This window comes from Felis catus, chromosome C1 (assembly GCF_018350175.1).
Source record: "Felis catus isolate Fca126 chromosome C1, F.catus_Fca126_mat1.0, whole genome shotgun sequence".
Taxonomy (NCBI): Eukaryota; Metazoa; Chordata; class Mammalia; order Carnivora; family Felidae; genus Felis; species Felis catus.
In genome coordinates, this window is record NC_058375.1 from 220,633,525 (window position 1) to 220,653,695 (window position 20,171).

The 20,171-nt window shown below is 64.9% G+C and overlaps 1 protein-coding gene across 18 annotated transcripts in view; it reads right to left on the bottom strand.

Moving 5' to 3' along the window:
- The window catches only part of KIF1A (kinesin family member 1A), a 100,973-nt gene that overhangs the window by 20,824 nt on the left and 59,978 nt on the right, over positions 1-20,171 (bottom strand). For 10 of the 18 annotated variants that reach the window (XM_023259987.2, XM_023259986.2, XM_045034732.1 and 7 more), the window contains 14 exons: positions 19,396-19,544; positions 18,968-19,146; positions 17,182-17,319; positions 9,550-9,668; positions 7,361-7,446; positions 6,408-6,546; positions 6,060-6,231; positions 5,837-5,927; positions 4,335-4,453; positions 3,247-3,302; positions 2,979-3,087; positions 2,721-2,787; positions 2,537-2,621; positions 152-257 (listed from right to left, as the gene is read on the bottom strand). In XM_023259987.2, coding sequence (XP_023115755.2) covers positions 152-257; positions 2,537-2,621; positions 2,721-2,787; positions 2,979-3,087; positions 3,247-3,302; positions 4,335-4,453; positions 5,837-5,927; positions 6,060-6,231; positions 6,408-6,546; positions 7,361-7,446; positions 9,550-9,668; positions 17,182-17,319; positions 18,968-19,146; positions 19,396-19,544 — 1,615 coding nt within the window. Of the gene's footprint in view, positions 1-151; positions 258-2,536; positions 2,622-2,720; positions 2,788-2,978; positions 3,088-3,246; positions 3,303-4,334; positions 4,454-5,836; positions 5,928-6,059; positions 6,232-6,407; positions 6,547-7,360; positions 7,447-9,549; positions 9,669-16,280; positions 16,554-17,181; positions 17,320-18,967; positions 19,147-19,395; positions 19,545-20,171 lie in introns of all 18 variants that reach the window. The other 8 variants (XM_023259973.2, XM_045034727.1, XM_045034725.1 and 5 more) reach the window with 2 other exon arrangements.

Consider the following 20,171-nt stretch of genomic DNA (forward strand, 5'->3'; position numbering starts at 1 on the left):
GTGTCGGAAAGGAAGGCCCAAAAGTTTCGGGGCTGGACACGTACCGGACCCTACAAAGCCAGGTCGGCTGAGGGCACGCCCTGGGTCTTGACCTGGACCCTGTCTCCAGGGAGCTGGGAACAGAACCCATTGTCACCCCAAGGGGACTCACCGGTCGTCCTGGGCCGGGTGGATGTAGCCGGAGGAGAGGATGTTGAGAGACAAGATGTTGGGGTCGATCAGGGACTCGTCAGTTTCTGGTGTGTTTCGAATCCGACCTATGGGAAAGGCCATGGGCTCAGTCACCTCTCAGGATAACGGAAGGGGGTGCTGGGTCCCTGCCTGGGCGAGGGCTCCGGAACCGTGACACCGCATCAGGGAGCGGGTTCCCCACGTGCCCACAAGAGCGCCGGACAGGGAGCCCATGGCAAGGTCTGCTACCAGCCCGGGCGTGAGCACCCTGTGGATCACTCCACCGTCGTTCCTCCCATAATTGGAGTTTTTCAGCTTAGACACTCTCAAGGTCTGTCTCTCTTGCACCCAACTGATAGATTCCAAACACTCGGCCTAGAATGTACAGGCTCTCGTTGGAAAAGAAAATCTTAGCAAGATAAGGAGAGATTTTCCCTTCAAGAAAGAAAGAAAGAGAAAGAGAGAGAGAAAGAGAGAAAGAGAGGAAGGAAGGAAGGGAGGGAGGGAGGGAGGGAGGGAGGGAGGACACTATCTGGGCCACAGATCTCTCCCTGCAGGGCACATTTCCAACAGAAGCCTCTAAGCCGCCCACACTGGGGTGGTGGTCCTATCCGCTGTGAGTCAGGAATCCCGCTGGCGACCCCGTTAGTAATTTCCTGCCCTGGTAGCATTAGGTTGAATACTATGCTTCTTCAGGGGACACACACGCACTACATTTTCTCCTTAAGCCCTGTGTGCCGCCCCCCACACAGAGGTGAGGCAGAGCCCGGGACCCGGCCAGGATTCTGTGTCTGTACACGCGGCAGCTGCTAGCCCCACTTCCTGGAACCTTCTTGCAACCGTTGGGCTCTGGGAGAAGGCAGGTGTGGGCTCCCCAAGAAGTGATCTCCAGCACGTGCCCCCGTGGCTGGAGGTGGAGTGCCCCACGGCTCGGCTGCCGGAAGAAAGCTCGCCACAGTGCCAGCCTCATCCCTGCTCGGCCCCTGGAGCGCGTGCTTCCGCAGAGGTTCTCTGCCCCTTCCGAGCCTGGCCAGGTGCTCCGCCTGCAAGAGCGACGGCCCGGAGCCCATTCGCTCCCAGCCCGCTCGCCGGTCCGTGTGGTTTATGAAGCCCAGAGAGGCACAGCCCAAACACCCCAACGTGGAGCGGGGGCCTTGGCGTTCACACCAGCATCTCCCCAGATCCTTTCACCAGCTCCCCTTCTCTGCCCACACACGGGACACACACTCCTGCCTGCATCCGGTCCACGCGCTGGCCGGGTGTCTGCTAACTCTTTAAGTCGATTCACTGTCCACGCCGGCCCTAAACGACATCTGAGATGAGGATTGGCTCGCCTGCTCCAGCCTTTCACCGTGTGAGTGAAAAAAGATACGAGATGTCTAAAAAGAAAGCATCTGTCCTGGGCCCCCAGAACCTCCTTGTCCACAGCTCTGCGCTTTTGGGCATAGCACGATGGGTCTCACGGTCATGTCCCCGCTCCTGCACCCTTGGAACCCCCTCTCCAAGCCCCAGGGACGGCACCCTGCAGCTGCTGCCCTTCTGGCCACAGAAATGCCCAGGATGGGGTTTCCAGAGGGATCCATCAATCCAGGAAGGGTAGGGGCGGACAGGTGTCCGTGTCCTTGAATGAAAACTGGACAAAGTCTATAGCTCAGCCGAGAAACTCTTCTAGTAGACCAAAGAGTTCACAGCGTGAGGTCATGGAAGAAAACCGTCTAAGAGCCGTGGTGACCGCCAGGAGTTGAACTGTGTCCTCCCCCCAAAACGGTTGTGTTGAAGTCCTAACCTGCAGGACCTCAGAACGTGACTTTATTTCGTGACAGGGTCTCGGCAGGTATAATCAGTTGAGATGGGGTCACAATGGAGGAAGCAGGCCCGAATGTAGCTTCTTCTATAGGAAGAGGCCACGTGAAGTTGAAGCATTAAAGCCGGCGGGTCCCCAAGCCGAAGAGGGACAGACATTCCCCACAAACCTCCAGGAAGGGCTCTCCCCTACGGGCTTCAGAGGGGGCATGGCCACCTGCTGACACCCTCAGACTCAGGCCCCCAGGTCTACGGGAGGATCGTTTTCTGCTGTTTAAGCTGCCAGTCTGTGGTGCTGTGTCACGGCAGCCCTGGTGAGCTGACACGGTGATTGCATAGAAGTTTGGAATCATCACCCTAGTCCGAGCTTTCCTTTCCTAGGCTCTTCAGAGAGGCACAGAGAGGTTAAGCGACTTAGCCAGAGTCACACGGCATCAGGGGCAGAGCTGTGGTTAGCAGTCAGCCGCCTGGCCGGGACGGTGCGGGGCGGAGAGGGTGGGGCCCCGTTGCTCCCAGCGGCCCAGTCCCAGCCCCCAAGGCAGCCCCCACCCGCCTCACTCACCCACGACAAGCTCTCGGACTTCCTTCCAGCGGATGTGGCTGCCCGTCTCGTGCAGCAGTGTCACGGTTATCCGTCTCTGGATACCCTGCCAGGCACCAGGAGAGAGGACACGGTCAGATGGTCTGGGGGTCACATGGGGCGGGGCAGGGACAGGAGGCGGGCAGGGCCGGGGAGCGCTCCGCACCTGGTGGAGCAGGAAGGTCCCCATGCACGGCATCCCGCCGCGGTGGTCCACCACCGCAGGAATGTAACTAGAAGAGAGAGATGCGTGAGGCAAGGCCCCGCCCCGCAGACACACGCGGCCCCCGCCCGAGGAGCCGAAGGGCCACGGCAGGGAAAGCAGCCCCGCCTTCTGGCGGAGGTGAGGCGGTCCGGCCCGGAGCCCAGAGTGCCCCGTACACCACCTGGAGCCCTGCCGACCCCGGCAGGCGCTGGGACTCACTCGCCGTTGGCCTCCAGCTCACAGATCTCGAAGTAGACCAGCACGTCGTACTTGCAGTGACAGGGCCCCGGGCAGGGCCGCGCGAGGGTGCTGAGCTTGGTGGCAGGCACTGGGGGAGGACGGGAGAGAGAGAGGCAGCCACTGATGGGAGACCTGACCTGCCACGTCCTGGGGGCGCGCTCAGGAAGGAGGCCCGGGGCGGGGAACGCGTCCAGGGTAGCGTGGGCACCTCCCTCCCCCGGGGGGGACTCAGGAGGGCTCCGTCTACCTGGCTTGGACAGCGGCATGACCCTCGGGAAATGGCGGCGTGAGGGCCTCAGGGGGCTGTGGAGGAAGAAGAGCCTCTGTGAGGCGGCTGCAGGTGGCGTCTCTGGGACCCTCCAGCTGGAGAGGGAGCCAAGGGCAGGAGGCTGGCAGAGGGCGGTCACGGCACGGTCCGCTCCAAGCCTCCGCCTGACCCCTGCCTCCCAAGGCCTAGGAAAGGCCCCGGGCTCAGGCCCTCCAGCAGCCTGGATGGGGAAGGAGGGCCCCTGGGGACCCCAGACCTTGCCTGGGTCGTCCCACGAGTCCAGGAGAACGGGGCGAGAATGCTGGTTCTCCATCCAGGGGCCTCCAGGACAGAGCCTCCCCTGGCCCTCCCGAGGACAGACGAGGCTCCTGGGGCCACCCCCCCCGGAACCAGTACCTCTCACGGCTTTTCTCTTCCTCTACCACCCGGGACGCCCCACTTAGCTCCGGGTCCCCAGGACAGCTGAGAGGGGGGCAGAGGTGGCCAGAGGCTCCCATACCACAGAAGCCACGTGCCGTTCTCCCTGCACCCAGGTGGGGGGGTGGGGACCACAGAAGGGACACCCTGGCCTACCCTCAGAGTCCCCCAGAGGTCACGTGGAATGAGGGAGACGGAAAGATATTCCGTCACTCAGTCTGGGGGCCAAGGACTCCGGGGGAAGGGACAGCCGGGCAGTGGAGTGGTGAGCAGGCAGCAGGAGCCGTCTCCCCGTGGGCCACCCGGGCCGTCCTCCCGCCCAACGCCCGCTTCCCTGGCCTGGGGACATGGCCCATACCCGCAGGGGTCTGGGCCCAGACGGCAGTACTCTTTAAGAAACTTGCTTTAAGAAACATCCCCGAAGGGATGTCTCTGACTTGCTCTGGGTCCCGCTGACCTTGGGTAACCAGCCGCCCCATCATCAGGGAAAATGGGCATCTGAGGCCCATGGGTCCTGTAGCCGCCCTACCAGGCCTGTCTGGGGCAAGGCCGGCTTCGCTGGCTGGGAGGTGGAGAGGGCCCATGCCCTGCGGGGGCTGGATGAGGTCTGGGAAGAGGGCCCCTAGCCCCCCCAACCCAGGGCTGCTGACCTGAGCACGTCCTTGCAGAGCGGGGGGAACGGGTGCTGCTGGTAATGGCCGAAGACCTCGAACACGATGGGCTGGCTCTTAATGTACTCGATGAAGGACTTGGTCACCTCCACTGCGATCTGGTGGATGAGGAGAGCAGGCAGGAGGCCGCAGCCACGCCACAGTCAAGAGAGGGAAGGAAGGTTGCAGAGGTAAGCGCTCAGCCTCTGCGGAGAACCAGACTGGACACCGCGGCTGGGCCCGACCTCTGCCCACGAAGGGGTGACTTTCCTCACCTGGTCCTTCCTGCCCCGCCTCCCCTCCCATCACACCCCTGAAGGCCGGACCCCCGAGAGTGCCCTTTCAGAACACCGGGCTGGCAAGGGGACGAAGGTCTGTGGCCTGGCCTGAGCCTTCCTGGGCCCTCGCCCACTCCCTGAGAGTTATGTGCCCCCCTCCCCCAATTCCTATGTTGTAGCTTGAATGCCCAGGACCTGTGGCTGGACCTAGACGCTTCAGAGAGATAATCCCAAGTTAGAATGAGGGCATTAGGGCGGCCCTAATCCGGTATGACTGTCCTCATGAAAAGGGGAAATGAGGACACAAAGACAGGCACAGAGGGAGGGCTGTGTGAGAACACAGACAGAAGACCGCATCTATCCGCCCAGGAGAGGCCCGGCCCGGAGTCCCCCTCACGGTCACTGAAGGAACGACCCGACCCACACTTGCATCTCGGGCTTCCGGCCTCCAAGGCCGAGAGGCAGTAACTTGGTTGTCAAGGCCGCCAGGGCGCAGGCTTTGCTCCAGAGCCCAGGAACGGAGGCTGCACACCCTCACCCCTGGCCCGGCCTCCCTGGCTGAGAAATCACTAGCTCCCTGCTGCCTGAGCGTCAGCACGGGCCGGTCCGTGGGGCCCTTCTGGGTGCGGGGCCTGTGACTGCTTGGGCCACACAGCCCGCACCCACAGGCCGCACCGCTCAGGGTCAAATCCACGCTCCTCGGCGGGCACCCGAGGCCTTGCCCCCCGGCGGCATTCATTATGGCCAAGTGGAGCGCATCTCCCCCCCCCACCCGGCTGGCTGGCCACATTCTCCTGCCTCACGGAGCCACTCCAGTCCGAGTCCCGCTCTTCCCATAGCCAAGCTTGGGACGTGCCCCACCTGCAGCTTCCCTGACCTCTCCGATGCCCTCTGTGTGCCCTGCCTCTCTCTCTTCTTCCCCGGCAGCAGGCCGGCGCCCCATGGGGCACCCCGGACCCCCCGTGCTCCTTTCTGCCCCCCGGGTTGCCCCTACCCCCAGGTAGCAGCCCACCGAGGCCCCGACTGTCCAGCAGGAGCCTCCACGGCCCTGCCTGGCACCAGAGGCCCCGTGCCCTCACACCCGGGCACCGCCAGCTCACGGCTGGGGCTCAGGACAGGGAGACGGCATGACGGAGAGTGACCACAGCTCGGCTCAGCTCCGGGGAGGCCCCGCAAAGCCAGAGACCCGGGAGGGGGGCAGAGGCGGGGGCGCTCAGGACGTACGTTCTGGACGTGGTAGAAGCCCAGCGGGGGGCCCCTCCCCGTGTTCTTGAGGGGCTCCGTGGAGAAGGCCTCGTCGTGGCGATGGATGAAGCTGCAGAGTTAGAGGAGATGCTCGGCGGGGTGCAGGAGACGGGACGGGGACCCATTCCCGGGGACTGGCGGGGGTCACCGGGGTGCTAGGCGCCCGCCCTGGTCCCCAGCCAGCAGGGGGCGCGGGGCTCACTTGAACTGGCAGAAGATGTCCGCGTATTCGGCAGAGATGCTGGACGCCTGCAGGACTGTCACACGGAAGGTGAAGGTGCTGCCCAAGCGCAGGTGGTCCAGGGCGGCGTCCAGGGGCCCGTCCAGGGCGGCTTTCTCAGGGCTGTCTAGGAGGAGGCCTTCTGGAGGCACGGCTGCAGGGGGCCGAGGGCAGAGCAATGTGGCAGCATCCCAGAGGCCTAGAGCCCGGCGTCAGGCGGGGAGCCCACGCGGTGTTCTCTCGTGGAAAAGTCTCACAGCCTCCCCGGCCACAGCGGGGCGGGGGCCGTGTCCCAGAGCCCCAGGCCCCGGGGCAGGTGTGGCCACCTACCTGAGCAGGTGTTGTTGTTGACCTCATCGGCCGAGGGCCCTGCCTCCGCACCCTGGCCCTGACCTTCCACGATGCGCAGCTCCTCCTGCGAGGTCCCGGAGCGGGACATCCCCACCACGGGGCAGGACTCGGACTGGAACTGAGTGGGTTGGGGGCCAGAGTCAGGGGGAGCCGGCTCCAGGTGAGGCCACTGTGGCCCACTGAGGGCCCCGGAGTCGGGTCAGGGCCTTTGTGGAACCGCGTTGCAGACCTGCCCCCGCCTAGACAGGCGCCCACCTCCCTCGGCCTCTCCTAGGCTGCCGTGGCCTGTGTTGGCTGCAGTGGCAAAGCGGGGGAGCAGTTCAGGCGGGGTGACGGGTGGCCAGGTGGGGGCAGGTTAGGAAAGAGCCAAAGAAGGAGAGGGAAGGAGCCTCCCGGCCTGTGAGCTAAGCCCGGTCTGGGGCCCTGAGCAGGACCCTCCCCCTCCTTCACCCTCTGGCCTGAGAGTAGAAAGGGGAGCCCAGGTGGAAAGCACTTTCCTCTGAGGGAGGACCGGGCCGGGGGCAGCCCGGCACCCGATGTCGAGACAGTGAGGAGGGGCCCTCTAGCTCTCAGTGGGATATTGGCGGAGAGCAAAGATGCTGGTGGAAACAGCATCCAGGAGAGCAAGCCCGAGGAGGGGACAAGGGGGGTGGGGTGGAGGCATCTCGGCGTCTGGGGGTGCACACCTGCTCTGTGTCCCGGCCTGCAGCTGCGGCCCAGGCAGGGAAAGCAGATACAGACCCCGGAGAGGCCGTGGCGAGGACAGAGACAGACCCAGTGGGCCAGGGCAAGTCAGACAGTGAGAGACAGGGGGACATGCCACGAGGCCTGGGGCTTGGAAGGAGAGGAAGGAACACAGGAGGCCCCGGGGCCCGCTGCACAGCTGCCCCCGGCGTTCGTGCTGGGCAGCCGGGCCAAACCCTTCACGGCACCTTTTCGAAATGTTGGTCATCAAAGGAGATTTTGGCGGTTCCTGACTGTCGGACGCCAGAGCCGTAATCGGGGGCCTCTTCATCAGCTGAAATGGGGACAGAGCAGACGGTCGGGGCCCAGCTCGTCCCCCAGGGGGAAGTGGCAGGGCCAGGCGGGGTCGCCAGGTGGGGGGAAGGCACAGGAGCCGGAACAGACTCTGGCCCACACGGGGGGGGGATCCCCAGTGCCACCCACCGCAGCCCCAGAACAAGGAGGACGCGTCCCAGGCACCCCGGTCGCCCGCTTGTGCTGTCCTAGGACCCAGGCGGGGCCACATCCTCAGCACAGCCTCCTCTGATGGGGCCACAGCTCTGTGTTTTCAGAACCAGCCTTATGACCACTGCCCGTCTCCCTGAGTCCTGGCCACCCCCGCCCTTCCCCAGACTCGGCTGCACCAGCAGAGCCGTACTGGGCAAGACCCCTCCGTGGGGTCCTCCTGATCTCGACTCCACCGTCATCCACCCAGACCCCAGGCAGCCCCCGCTCAGCTCCCACGCCTGCTCCCCACACGCCCCCCCCACTTGCCTTCCTTCATGGCGTCCTGTGCCTTCCCACTGTTTCCCAAGGGACACCCCCCAGACCTGGCTTCCGTCAGCCTCCCCAACCCCAAATCCAGCCACCCCCCTGGGAGGCCTCTCAGATAATCCAGGGGCCCTGACCTCCTCTTCTGGGGCCTCCAGGGGGGAGGGGCAAAACCCTGCTGTGCTCTCTACCCCAGCTGCTCGAGGGCCCGGGGCCGGCCCCTCCACTCGGTGCTGAGGGGTCCTGCAAGCTGACACTTGCAGGACAGGTGTGACTTCTGTGACCACCGGAGCTTTTCCAAGTGGCACCTTCTCCATTGTAGCCACTAGACAGGGAATGTCAGGTGTGGCCCAAATACACACAGTGTCCGCCTATAGAGCAGGCCACTCTGTGGGACCGGCTGCATCGGGGCTCCTGCTGGTCACAAAGGGCCAAGAGCTCAGGGGGACAGAGCCCCTCCAAGATGACAGAGACAGGGTCCCCCTTGAGGAATGGCTGTGGCACTAGACGTCCCTAGAATCCCCGTCCTCTGTCCTTTCCCCCATTCAGGTCCCCGGGGGATCTCGGCACCACAGTGACATGACTGGGAAGCGCTGTAAAGAGTATCTGGAGATTACAGGCTAGTGAGAATTTGACAAAAGAATCCTAAAGGTGTAACCAAAACCGCCTGAAGTGGCTTCAAGTGGGGTGGGGTGACTCGAGACTCTTTCAGTGGCTGGAGCATTCTGGAGCAGCCCAGCCCCGCCTAGTCTGGGAGTTGCTCGGCATTTCTGCATATTTTCTGCTTCATTATCTCCCCAGGCTGCCCAGGCTGCCAAGGCAGTGGGAGGAGACAGAAGGAGGCCACGGTGGAGGGGCTGGGGGCCCGAGGGCCGAGAAGGGAGCAACGGCCATTAGAGCACGAACACTAGGCCCTCTCTGGCCTGCAGCTTTCTGGTGGCTAAGCACGCCCACATCTGTGTTCTGGAACAATCTTTCGACATTCCTATTGGGTAGGAAGCTTCGAACGGGATGCCATTTACAGGGAAGCAAACCCAGACTCAAAGGCATTCTGTGGCTCTCCTGTCCCGGGACCCCGGCCGGGGGGGTGAGGGGAGGGCTCAGCGGCAAGAGGGTGTCCACCTCTGCAGGCCCACAGTGAGGGGGTGTGTGCACACCCTTTGGGGAGAAAGACCAGCTCCAGGGAGGCCACGGGGCCCACAAGCGGGGCACACCGGGGAGTCTGGAGAGAGGCTCTGAGGGCTGTCGTGGCCCCCGTCCAGGCTGCAGTCTGCACGGCTGTGCTGGGCTCAGAGACCGCCGGGGAGCGGCCGCTCCGCACCAGGCTGGGGTCTGGAGCCGGTCGGTCTCTGGGTCCACCTGGGGCTGTCTAATGGGAGGGAGGAGGGCCCCCGAACCTGAGCGGGTTCGGACAGCCCCGGGCTCGGCCCGCACAGTCTCCTAGGACCCCGGCCGACCTGACCCGGGAGCGTCTGGAAGGCCGGAGCACCGAGCTGGGCAGCAGAGGCTTCTCCTGGAGCCAGCAGCCGTGTGCCGGCCGGGAGCCGGAGACACAGAGGCGGCCGGTGGCGCTCCGGCCGCTGCGTGGTGCCCACGGGGCCCTCCGCCCGGGCCGCCCCACACGCACCTGAAGTGGCCTGGACGGCCACGCGGAGGAAGCCCTTCACCTCTCCCTTCTCGCTGACGACGGCCACGCGGTGCACCAGGGGCACGGGGTACAGCAGGTTGCTCAGGTACACGAAGGCCCTGGGGGAAGCAGAGGCCAGAGGTCAGGGCCTTTCCAGCGTGCGCGCGGAGCGGCGCTGGCGGCAGCACGGCCCGGGCTCACGACACAACACTGCAAAGCAGAGCGAGGCGCAAGGCAGCCAGGGCAGCGAGCAGGCGGGACGGACACAGGGCTGTGCTGGGCGGGGGCTGGGAGGGGGGTCCACGGGCCGCGGAGGACACAGGAGGAGGAGGGCGTGCGCAGGGCGGGCAGAGAGGAAGCGCGGAGCGGGGCTGGCACGGGGCGGAGCCCGCGGGGCCATACCCGCTATCAGAGCTGAGGAGGGAGGTTTCAGCCTGCTTCAAGGAGGAGGAGGACCTGGGGACCCGGCCACGCCGAGCTAGGACCTCACACTGGCACTGATGCCCGGCATCCCCCTGCCTCCCGCCTCTTTCCCAGTGACCCCTGACCTCGGGGCCCCACAGAGGGCTCCTAAGGTGGAACACAGCTCTCGGTTCCTTCTCGGACCCTTCGGGGAACACGGCGGGTGGGAGCGCACAGTGGCAGCTGACGGGGCAGCACCCCCGGCCCACAGGCACCGCCACCCCCAGGGCGCCCAGAGCCCTTCACATCCCGAGCGGCTCTGCCACGCAGCCAGCGAGTGGCAGGCCAGGCCGGCGAGGGGCCACGTCACCCAGGTGTCCACCGAATTCCCGGAGCTGGCCAATGCGCAGAGGTCACACGGGCCGCCCGGACAGAGAGGACTCTGGGAGACCCGTGCCACGCAGCTAGGTGTGCAGGCTGACGCGGAGCAAAATTCCTCCCTGGTCGGGGGCACCCGTCCCGAGGGGACACCTGACACAGGGAAGGCGGCCCACGGGGCCCATCTGGTGAGAACCCACAGCTCTGCTCACACATCGGCGCAGGACCTGCCTCCCGCCCGGCCCTCCCCTTCCCTCCCGGCATGACCGGCATTGGGCCCAGCTCGGAGGTGCAGATTTCGATAGCCCCGGGCTTCCAGGGGGGATCTTGGGGCAGTGGGGGATCCCAGGGGAGGGGGAGAGCTTGGGCGAGGATGGGCAGGAGGTGTGGGGGAGCAGGTGTAGAGATGGGGCAAGGGAGTCCCAGGGCTTCAGCCGGGGAGAACACAGTGGGGACAGAAGTGAGAGCAATAGGGGAAGTGGGGGAGGGAGGGAGGGGAGGGAAGGTCACAGTCTGAAGGCCATGTAGGTGCTGGCACCCAGATGCATGGCCCAGGGCTGAGCTGGGAGGAGGAGGAGGAGGGGGGGGAGTGGGAGGAGAACGAGGAGGAGGACAGGGAAGAGGAGGGGGAGGAGGAGGAGGAGGAGGAGAAGGAGAACGAGGAGGAGGACGAGGAGGAGGACGAGGAGGGGGAGGAGGAGGAGGAGAGGTATCACCACATCCCCGACCCCTCTTAGCTTGCTTAGAGATCAGACACCACCCAGGCTGAGTCCCTTGGTCTCGCCCCATGCCTCATTTCCTGGAGGAGCCCCTGTGACCACAGGTGTGGGGAAGGGCTGTGCCCCAGGGGCCTGATTCCAGACCCCGGAGGCCCTCTCTCGTGTGGGCTCCAGATCTTGTCCCCCGCTCCTGCCAGACCTCTGCCTACAGAAGGTTAGAAACCTGAGCGGCGTCCTGGCTCTGCTCTCAAATGCGTCAGCTCTCCCTCAACATAGAGGGAGGGACTCCTCTGCGGAGGACCTGTCACCCAGCTGCTTCCCCCTCGGCCCCCACAGCAGCCAGACGGGGCCTGGGGTTCTGACCAGACTCCCACACACCCTCGATGCCAGCCAAGCTCCTGCCTCACCGTTAGCCCTACCGCCCAGCCACCCGCTCGGTCCCGGGGCAACCCCGGTGCTCTCCGCTCCCTCCACAAGTGAGGCCTGTCCTCCTCTCTGTTCCCAGCCCCCATGTCACGTATCTCCTCAGAGCCATCTGTCCCAACCTGCAGGGGGGGGGCGGTCTCTGCCAAGTGTCTCTTGCTCCCTGGGCACCCCCCAGGCCAAGACAGGCACCAGCTGGAGGAAAGGGCTCACTGCCTTCCGGGGCCCGGATGTCCCGCTGGGGCAGGGGAAGCCCCTGATGGCTTTGTGGAGCCCTTCTCTTCGTCAGCAAGGTGCCTTCTCTGAGAATGCCCCAGGGGAGGGCTGTCCCAGGGGAACTCATCACTGAAAAGCATTTGTGTTGAGGACGGTGCAGGTAGGTCTGCCTGACTGCGACAGGGGCGGGGGCTCTCCTGCCCCTGGCCACCCAGCAAGACTAGGCACGGAAGCTGTCGGCAAAAGCCAGCCATGGCCCTGGTCACAAAAGGAAACCGAGACTCAGAGAGCAGAAGCCCCTTGCTTCTGACAGGGTCTGGCCGGGGCTGGCTGGTGAGCCTCTCGCAGCACTCACTTCCGGACAGGGACAGTGCTGGGCTGCCCTCCCTGGGCCCCCGGAATCCTGGCCAAGGGCCTTTGCTTGAATTTGAGGGTGCGTGAAGGGGGCGGCCACGAAAGAAAGCAAAGCCTTGAGGTCCAGAGGGGGAGGCAGAGGGAGCCCGGAACTCAGGCTGCGGGAACATGTCCCGACCCTGCTCTGCCCCCTTGACTGGGCCCCCGTCTGGCCAGCCCACCACTCTGGACACAGCTAAGGGGACCAAGCAGGACAGCCCCCAGCTGCAGGGCCCTCAAGTCAGCCCCCACCCCATCTCCCAGCGCAGGGCCCACTGCAGAAAGCTCCGTGCTGGGAGGCAGAGAGGAGGCCCCCAGGGGCCCTGGGCACAGACGTGGGGGCCGCGGCCTGCCCACCCCCATCGATACTTGCCAAGGAACCAACGGGAGGGCCCTCAGAAGCGGAGGAGCACCTCCCACCACAGGCCTGTGAGGGCACAGTGCCCGGCACCAGGGTCCTCAGCCACTGTGGCCTCCGGGAAGGAGAGCTGAAGGCTGTTCCCACCCAGCCCACTTCAAAGCCAGGAGTGCCTTCCTAGAAGGCTCTGGGGACCATTCCACGGGGGCTGGCTCTGGGCTTCGGGGCCACCCAGAGTGCTGCTCACAGCACCCCAAAGGTGATCCCTACCCCCTTCTGAGCTCTCAGGGTCTGTGCCCCCCCCCCACCCTGCCGCTTCCTGACTCTCCTCTCCTGTCCCTAACAAAGGCCAGGACAGAGGGAGACCGAGGCAGAGGGCAGGGCCGGGCCCAGGTCAAGGCAGGCATGCCCAGTCCTGGCTCTGTCCTTAGGGCCTCATGGCACAAAGCCCCTCGCCGTCTTCGGGGTGGACGCTTTCTGCCATGTTGCCAATCCACGGGCTCAAGAACTTGTAGCATCGTGCAGAGTTGAGGTTTCCCACGCGCTGGCTGGGGCTGGGCCTCTCGTGTGCCCGAGGCCACAATCACGCCGTTGGTGGGTGGAAAAGTCATGAAGCCGTCCTGGGAGCCCGTGCCTCTGAGCTCACGAGGGGCCAGCACGGACACAGCGGTGCCTCCACGGCCCCGGGCAGCACGTGGGTCCTCCTCACCCACGACGCGTCTCAGTTCAAGCACCTGCACCTTCCTCGCCTCAGAGCTGTCAGTACCCATCTCCCAGACCCAAAACTGAGGCACGAAGACAGAGGCGGAAGTGCCTCGGGCTGGGAGCTAAGGCCCCAGCTGGGGTTTAAACCCACAGGCTGGCTCCTAGCCCTACTAGGTAGACACCACCGTCCCGCTCACCAGCTCGATCGGCTAATTAAGTAGATCAACTTAGGATTTCCTGTCGGGGGCGAAGAAACATCCAAACACCCGTGGCATCAAAAACTGCCATTTCCGACTTCAAACCATTAGACAAATGCAGCCTCGATGTGCTCCCCGGAGGCGGGGCTGCCCAGGGGTGGGGGCCTCGAGGTGCCCCCTGGTTGGAGGCGCAGGACCACACAATGAAGTCGGCTGCGGGGGTCCACGGCCACCCCTCTGCCCCTCTCTGAGCTTCGTAACCCAGCAGTGGCTAAAGCACATGCACACAGTCCCCTGGGGCACCCAGCTGGGACGCTCCCAGAAGGCAAAAGAGCGCACGGTGCCGGCCGCTGGGCCCTCTCTCCTTCCTGCCGCCCCTAATCCCCGAGACCTAATCTTGACACGGTGATGGGCACGTTCGGCCAGAAGGGACTCCTGGGGCCCAGCAGCCACCACCTAGTGGCGGCACAGCCTGGAAGGTCTCCACAAGCCAGGGCTGGAAGAGCCCACGGCCCAGGCAGAGCCCACCCTGGCCAACAGAACCCCGGACGTGAGGGAAGAGGACCCTGGTACAGACGCCGGCCTCCCCTCCACAGCCCTACACGCGCCAGACGGCCCGACATCAGCGTCCGTCAGCAAAGGGGCCAGAACAGCCTCAGCACCGCCCAGCGGGCCCCGCCAGCCACGGTGCGCCAGCTGCACAGAGGGGCTCACGGCCTTGCTGGCCCGGGACACGGAGGGCCCCCGGCTGGGAGCCAAGGCACTGGCCGTCGTGCCAGCCCAGGTGACATGATGCGGACGCACAGCAAGTCAGCATCCTTCCACGCAGAGCCTGAAACACTCCCCTCGGGCGGTCCCGCCTCACGCCGCCCCCGCCACCCGTCCCCGGGCCTGCCATCCCTGGCCGCCAGCCCCTCGCCCTCCTCTCTGGGGCTCCCTGCCCATCCAGCTACTGAAAGCGACGTTCCGGGCAGGGAGCATTCTTGGGGGAGGGGGGAACCAGAGCCCCCGGGGCCACTTTTGCTGCCTGGGTCAGCCCGTCCCACCTCCCTCCTTCACCTCGCACCCCAGACCACCAGAGGGAGAGGCCACTGGGGGGCTAACCCTGGCCGTGGGTGAGGAGCCCCCCAGGCTGGGGGGGGGCCCGTCCACAGGGGTGAGGGCACCTTGAAGCAGGCTGAAACCCGCCCGGAGAGAGAGGAGACGGCAGAGCGGCAGAGCCAGGGCTGAGTGCGGCGGGAGGGGAGGAGGCAGGGCTAAAACCACGAGGTTGGTGAGGTGCAGAGACGCATGCTGGGGCCAGGAAAGCCTTTCCAAAGGGAGACAAGAGTGGGTGCCCCAATTCTGCTTAAGCTTTGGAGAGAGAGAGCCAGCAGCTACCAGAAGGATAAAAGGAAACCAAAGATGGGGTCCTTCTCAGGGCCTGGGCCTGCACAGCTGCTGCGCGGGAGAAGCCAATTCTTGCCACACCAAAAAGATCGGGACATTTCCAGATGAAGCCCTACACAGACCGCCCGCCGTAGGGGGGGCTGGCCTCTCGCTGACGACTTGGTTTGATTTGGTTGTTTGGTAACATCTCAGATCCACAGAAGGGGGAAAGTGTCGGAAGGACCCAGCTCTTTCTGGCTGAGACTGCAGAGCTCACACCCCGTTTCTCCCGGTGCCCTCGCTCCCCTGCGCCCTGAGCCCACGCCTACCTGACGCCGGAGCCCCCCAGGGCTTTCTAGAGGCCTGCGTGGAGCCGGCCCCGGGGCTACACCCCACTCTCAGCGGAGCGGGAGGCCCAGACCCAGGGCATCTCGGAGGGCGAGAGCCCACGTGTTTATGGAGCAGGCCAGCACGCCACACCCACGGAAAGCTAGTCGAAGGACTCCACGACATGCGCCCGTGGGGAGCCGCTTCCTTCCAGGAGAAGCTGGTGGGCCTTCAGTCCAGCGTCTGCGCCCAAGGGCTCCTAGTGTGAACCCGTTATCTGGGGGCCAGCCTCGGCCTTCAGCTTCCAGTACTGGGGCTCCGAGGTCAAAACCTGCAGAAACTCCCATTGGCCTAGCCCACGAAGGCCGTCTCCGACTCAGAAAAGGCTGCTGTTGAAACCCTCTTGTGCTTTTTCTGTACGTAAAATCAAAATGAGCTGAGTGCCTTACTACAGCAGCTAAGTTTCTAGATCTTTCCTTCCTCTGTTTTGCCTCCATTCCATGGCAGTAAAAAACATGAATGGCAGCTGCATTTGCCCCATCTGCCTGTGGGGTCTGGGCTTCCCCGGGGCCTCCGCTCCACCTCCTGACCTCGGCCTCCCTCTTCCATCCAGAAAGTGTAACAAGCCCTCTCTGCCGAGGGCGCTTCCTCGAGGGCACAGGGCCACGTGTGCCCTCTCTCGCCGTGACAGCCGGGAGGTCAGGAGGAGCGAACCGTCCTTACTCTCAGATGGAGAGAGGCTCGGGGAGAGGCAAGGTCCACCTGGGCCCCGGCTTCAGAGGCAGACCCTCCCCTGCCAGCTCTTCCTCCCCCCCCCACCCCCTGCCAGGCTGGCCTCCTTCTCCCAGCGGGGAGCTATTGGTCAATAGCAGGTCAATAGCACGAGGAGGCGGAGGGAAGTGAGGCCGCTGCAGCCAGTGGTGGGTGCACAGACGCAAACCCCCACTCTCCCAAATGCCCCCCAGCGGCCCCGCTCGGGGACTCCTCCCGGGTTCCAGGGCCTGTCTGTAGACACAGCTCCACCGCACAGCGCCGGACGGCCGTGCTCCGGGAGCACCACCTCTTCTGACACTGGGGCCCGACTCTCCCTGCTGGGCACACTCCAAGATGGCCAGGAGTCCTCTCGCTCCCTCACACCCTCTGCTCGGGGGTCACGCCCTGACGGCGGTCAAATTGTGCCCGCAGCAGTGCTCCTGCGCAAAAGAGCTGGTTCCTTCCCAGCATGCCGTCCTCGACCTCACCAACCTTCCTACTAAACTGAACAGGGGGGGCCGGTCGTAAAACGGGTCCCGGCCGTCGCACAGCGCGTGCTCCGGAAAGACGTCGTCCTGCAGATCCTCCTCCTCCTCCTCCTCCTCCTCCTCCTCCTCCTCCTCCTCCCCCACGCTCTGCTCCTCGGCAGGCTCGGTGGCGTCGGAGTCGGGGTTCGAGAAGGTGGGGGAGGGGGTGAGAGCAGCCATGCGCTCGCTCATGCATGTGTTGAGAAGAGGGTAGCTGTTGCAGCCAGAGATGACTGAACTGAGGTTAGTGCGACAAGACAGAGAGAAGTTAACACCAGCTACTCGCGGGGACGGACAGGGCGGGGGTGGGGCTTCTGTTTAAAACCAAAACCAAACACACAGACCATCAGGAATGCTGCTTTAAGAGACACGAGAACCAAAAGTGCATCCCGTCCCCAGGCTTCGAAAGAAACCACACGTGTGCTCAGGGGAAGGTCACCGAAAGTTCTGGAAAGTAGCCACTGGCGTGATCCTCGCCAGGTGTGGCTGAGGTCGTGTGAGGACCAGGTCACTCAGCCTGACCAAGCCACACATTCACACGCGGGGACACGTGCAACCCGGCGGCCACAGCCCCGCAGCAGGTGTAGGTGGTGATACTGAGACTCCCTCCCCTCCCCGGTCCCCAAATTATAGGGCCCACTGGTCTGTGGACAGGAGTGGCTGGGGCGGGGTGCCTCGGACCCAGGAAGGACGAGGTCAGGGACGTCAAGGTGGGAAAGGGCCTCTCGATGGCTCCCTCCTCATGTCAGGGCCAGGGCCCAGCCAGGGCGCTCGGCCTTAGGAGGACGCCCACTCCCTGCCCCTACCACCTTCTCTCTCTCTCTCTCTCTCTCTCTCTCAGCCCAGGGAGGGAAGGAGGCGCCCACCTGCCCACCAGCCGGAACCAGGGAAAGCGGTCGTAGAAGGGGTCTCCGCCAGTCACCACGTTGTCACAGTCCTCGATGACACTGGAGGGCACCTCCGCGGCCCGGTCATACATCTCCCGCATCAGGTCCAGGCGCTGCCTGCAGGGGAACAGGGATCACTGTGGGCCTGGGCGAGCGGCCGGCACGGCACACCTCTGCTGCTGGGGACAGCAGGCTCCACCCGGCTCTGGCCGCAGCTCAGTGTCATCCGGGGTTCGGCATGGTTTGCTGACAGGCCCTGCGCGGTCCTCGCAATCTGTCAACCGTGAGCAAGGAGACCTCCAGGCGAGCATGTACTAAATACTCTCGATGCTGGCCCAGGGACACCACGTGATCTGTGCAGGCAGGATGGGCCGGGAACTGGAGGGGAAACGGAGAGGGCTCCGGCCAGAGCCACGGCGGGGACGCTCGGGGTGGGGGATCCCGTCACAGAGCCCTGAAAGCTCAAGGGAAGGGACGGCAAATCGGTGACGGGATACAGAAACATGACGCATTTCAAAAAGTATCATCCCCAGGAAAACCAACAAGTTGTGGAAGAATGGGAACGAAATCGTTTCCCGGTAGGGCTCAGCGGCGATAGGAACGGGCTCGTCCCCGCCACAGCGCGGCCCCGGGGAGGGTGGGGGGCCCTGAGCGTGCGCATCTACTCGCATGAATCTCACGAGAGCGCGTGTACCTGTGTGCGTGCGCGTGCGTGCCAGCGTGTGTGTGAGCGTGTGAGCGAGCCGTGCAAGAAAGGAGGTGTGCGGGCGTCTGTGAGTGTGTGAGGGTGTGTGCGGGAGTGTCTGGGTAGGACTGTGTATTTTTACAGCTTTCCTTCTCTGTATTTTAGGGTGTCGGGACATCTGTGGGGCCTTGCTGGCTGGGCCGGCCGGTTCCTGTAGACAGTGGATAAGTCCTGGGTGAGCCCACCTCTCACAAGGAAACCGAAACCACCCCCCACCCCCGCCACCCACCTGTCTGACTCACGCCAAGCCAGCACCCCCTGCCCGAAATCACCCTAGAGCCAGGGGCTCGGCAGCCAGGGGCAGGCTCTGTGCGCCAAAGCCCTCCAGAGAAGTTCAAACCGGACGGTCCCAGCGGTTGGCCCTGCCCTGCCCAGCCCAGGGCGTGAAGACCCGCACGGAGGCCGCGGACTCGCTAGCTCTGCTCCTGTCTCCCTCCTGATGGCCTGCGCTCCCTCCCGCCCACCCTGGCTCGGCCTACGTGCAGGGGCCTCACGTCTGGGGCACCTCGAGCGGCGCTTGTTCGACTTCCCTTGGACGGCATCGCCTGCGCCTCACTCAGTCCCCTTTCTCAGGTAAGAGCCACACGTGGGGACGAGCACGCGGGGAGGGTGCAGGCGGAGCTGGAGGAAAGACGCCCCTCGCAGGGACAGCTTCGCCCCCAGCCCGGCCCCCTCAGGCCCTCCCCCGGACCCTCGTCCCTGTCTTCCCCTGGGATCCCTACAGCCCCAGGGCGGAGAGGCTTGCAGCTGCCGAGCTCTTCTGAGGACGTGTCCGCCCGGCGTGCCCTGCGGCCCCCCGCCCGCCTTCCTGCGGCACCGTCAACCTCATCCGCCCCTTCCTCCGTGGAAGCGCGGTACACTTGACCGCTGCATCCGTAGGAGGAGAACGCCGATTCTACGCTAACGCTTTTGCCTTCTGACTGTAAAAGCAACTCCAGCAGGAGGGAAGCGCAGGGACGCAGGGGCGCCGCGAACCCGCACCCACCCCTGCCGCCCCCCCTCGCGGCCTGCCCACCACACCTGAGCTTCTCCAGCGTCCAGTAGTGGGTGGCCCCGTTCTTCTGGTCCTGGACCTCCACGGCCACGATGGTGCGCGGGAAGGGGCGCGTCTCCCGCTCTTTGGCAGCCTCTGGGGGCAGCAGGTCCGGCGGCAGTGGGGAGTACAGCGTGTCCGTGAGGAGGACAAACTGGAACTGGACCTGTGGCGGCAGGAGGCGGCCGCCCGTCAACCCCCGGGGGGTGTGCGAGCCGGGCCCCACCTCCGGGCTGCACGCCCCACAGGGTTCACCGGAACCTTCCACCGGCAGCCGGAGGGGAAGCTGTACTTGCACCCCGGCTGCTCCCGGAGCAGGGAGGGTGCGCATTCGCCTGGGTCCGTCCCCGGGCCTCCCTCGCTCTGCCCACGGCTGTACGGGGCCCGGGCTGTGGGCGGCGGGGTGGGGGCCCACCTTCTTCTTGAGCTCCACGCTGATGGCATTGGCCTCTTTGAGGAAGATGGCGTTGCCCCACAGCAGGTCCCGCAGAGACGTGAACTGGTACCACTTCCACTTCCGGAAGGCCCACAGCGCCAGCTCACACTCCCTCTCCGTCCACTGGACTGCGGGGACAGGCACGTGCCGTCGTCACGGAAATGCCACCTTACCCCTCTCTGGCCCGGGACCCCCACTTCTGCACTAACTGTCTCGGGCTCTTGGAGGGAAGGAAACCCACAGAAGGATCCGCCCCGGGGGGCGGCCTGAAGGCTCCATGTGCCCCAGAGGGGCTGACCAGAACCGGACATTCTGAGAGTCAGAGAAGCCCAGCGGGGCTGGGGGCGGGGGGAGGGAACAGCATTGGGGCCACGTGCTCACAGGACAGGCAAGAGAGCACGGTGACCTCCCACCCTGTCCCAGCTCACACACCTTTGTCTACTGTGTCCCCAAGAGAAAGGGAGCAGGGACACCAGGAGGGGCCTGTCCAGGCTCCGCCCCTCTCATCCAGGGCTCCTGCCCCGAGGGAAGATGATTCCGGGCAACAGGAGGCCAAGGTCACATCTACGCAATGGTGCCGACCAGAGGGGTCAAGCTGGACGCGCATCCTGTGCCTGACTCCGCCCCATCTGCCCTGCCTGTGGGCCGCCCTCGTGCCCCACAGCAGTGTGAGGTCCTCCCCCTGTCACAGGGGGGGCTGCCCAAGCTGATGCTTGGAAAGGGGGTCCTGAGGTGAGGAGCGGTGACCTAGTCCT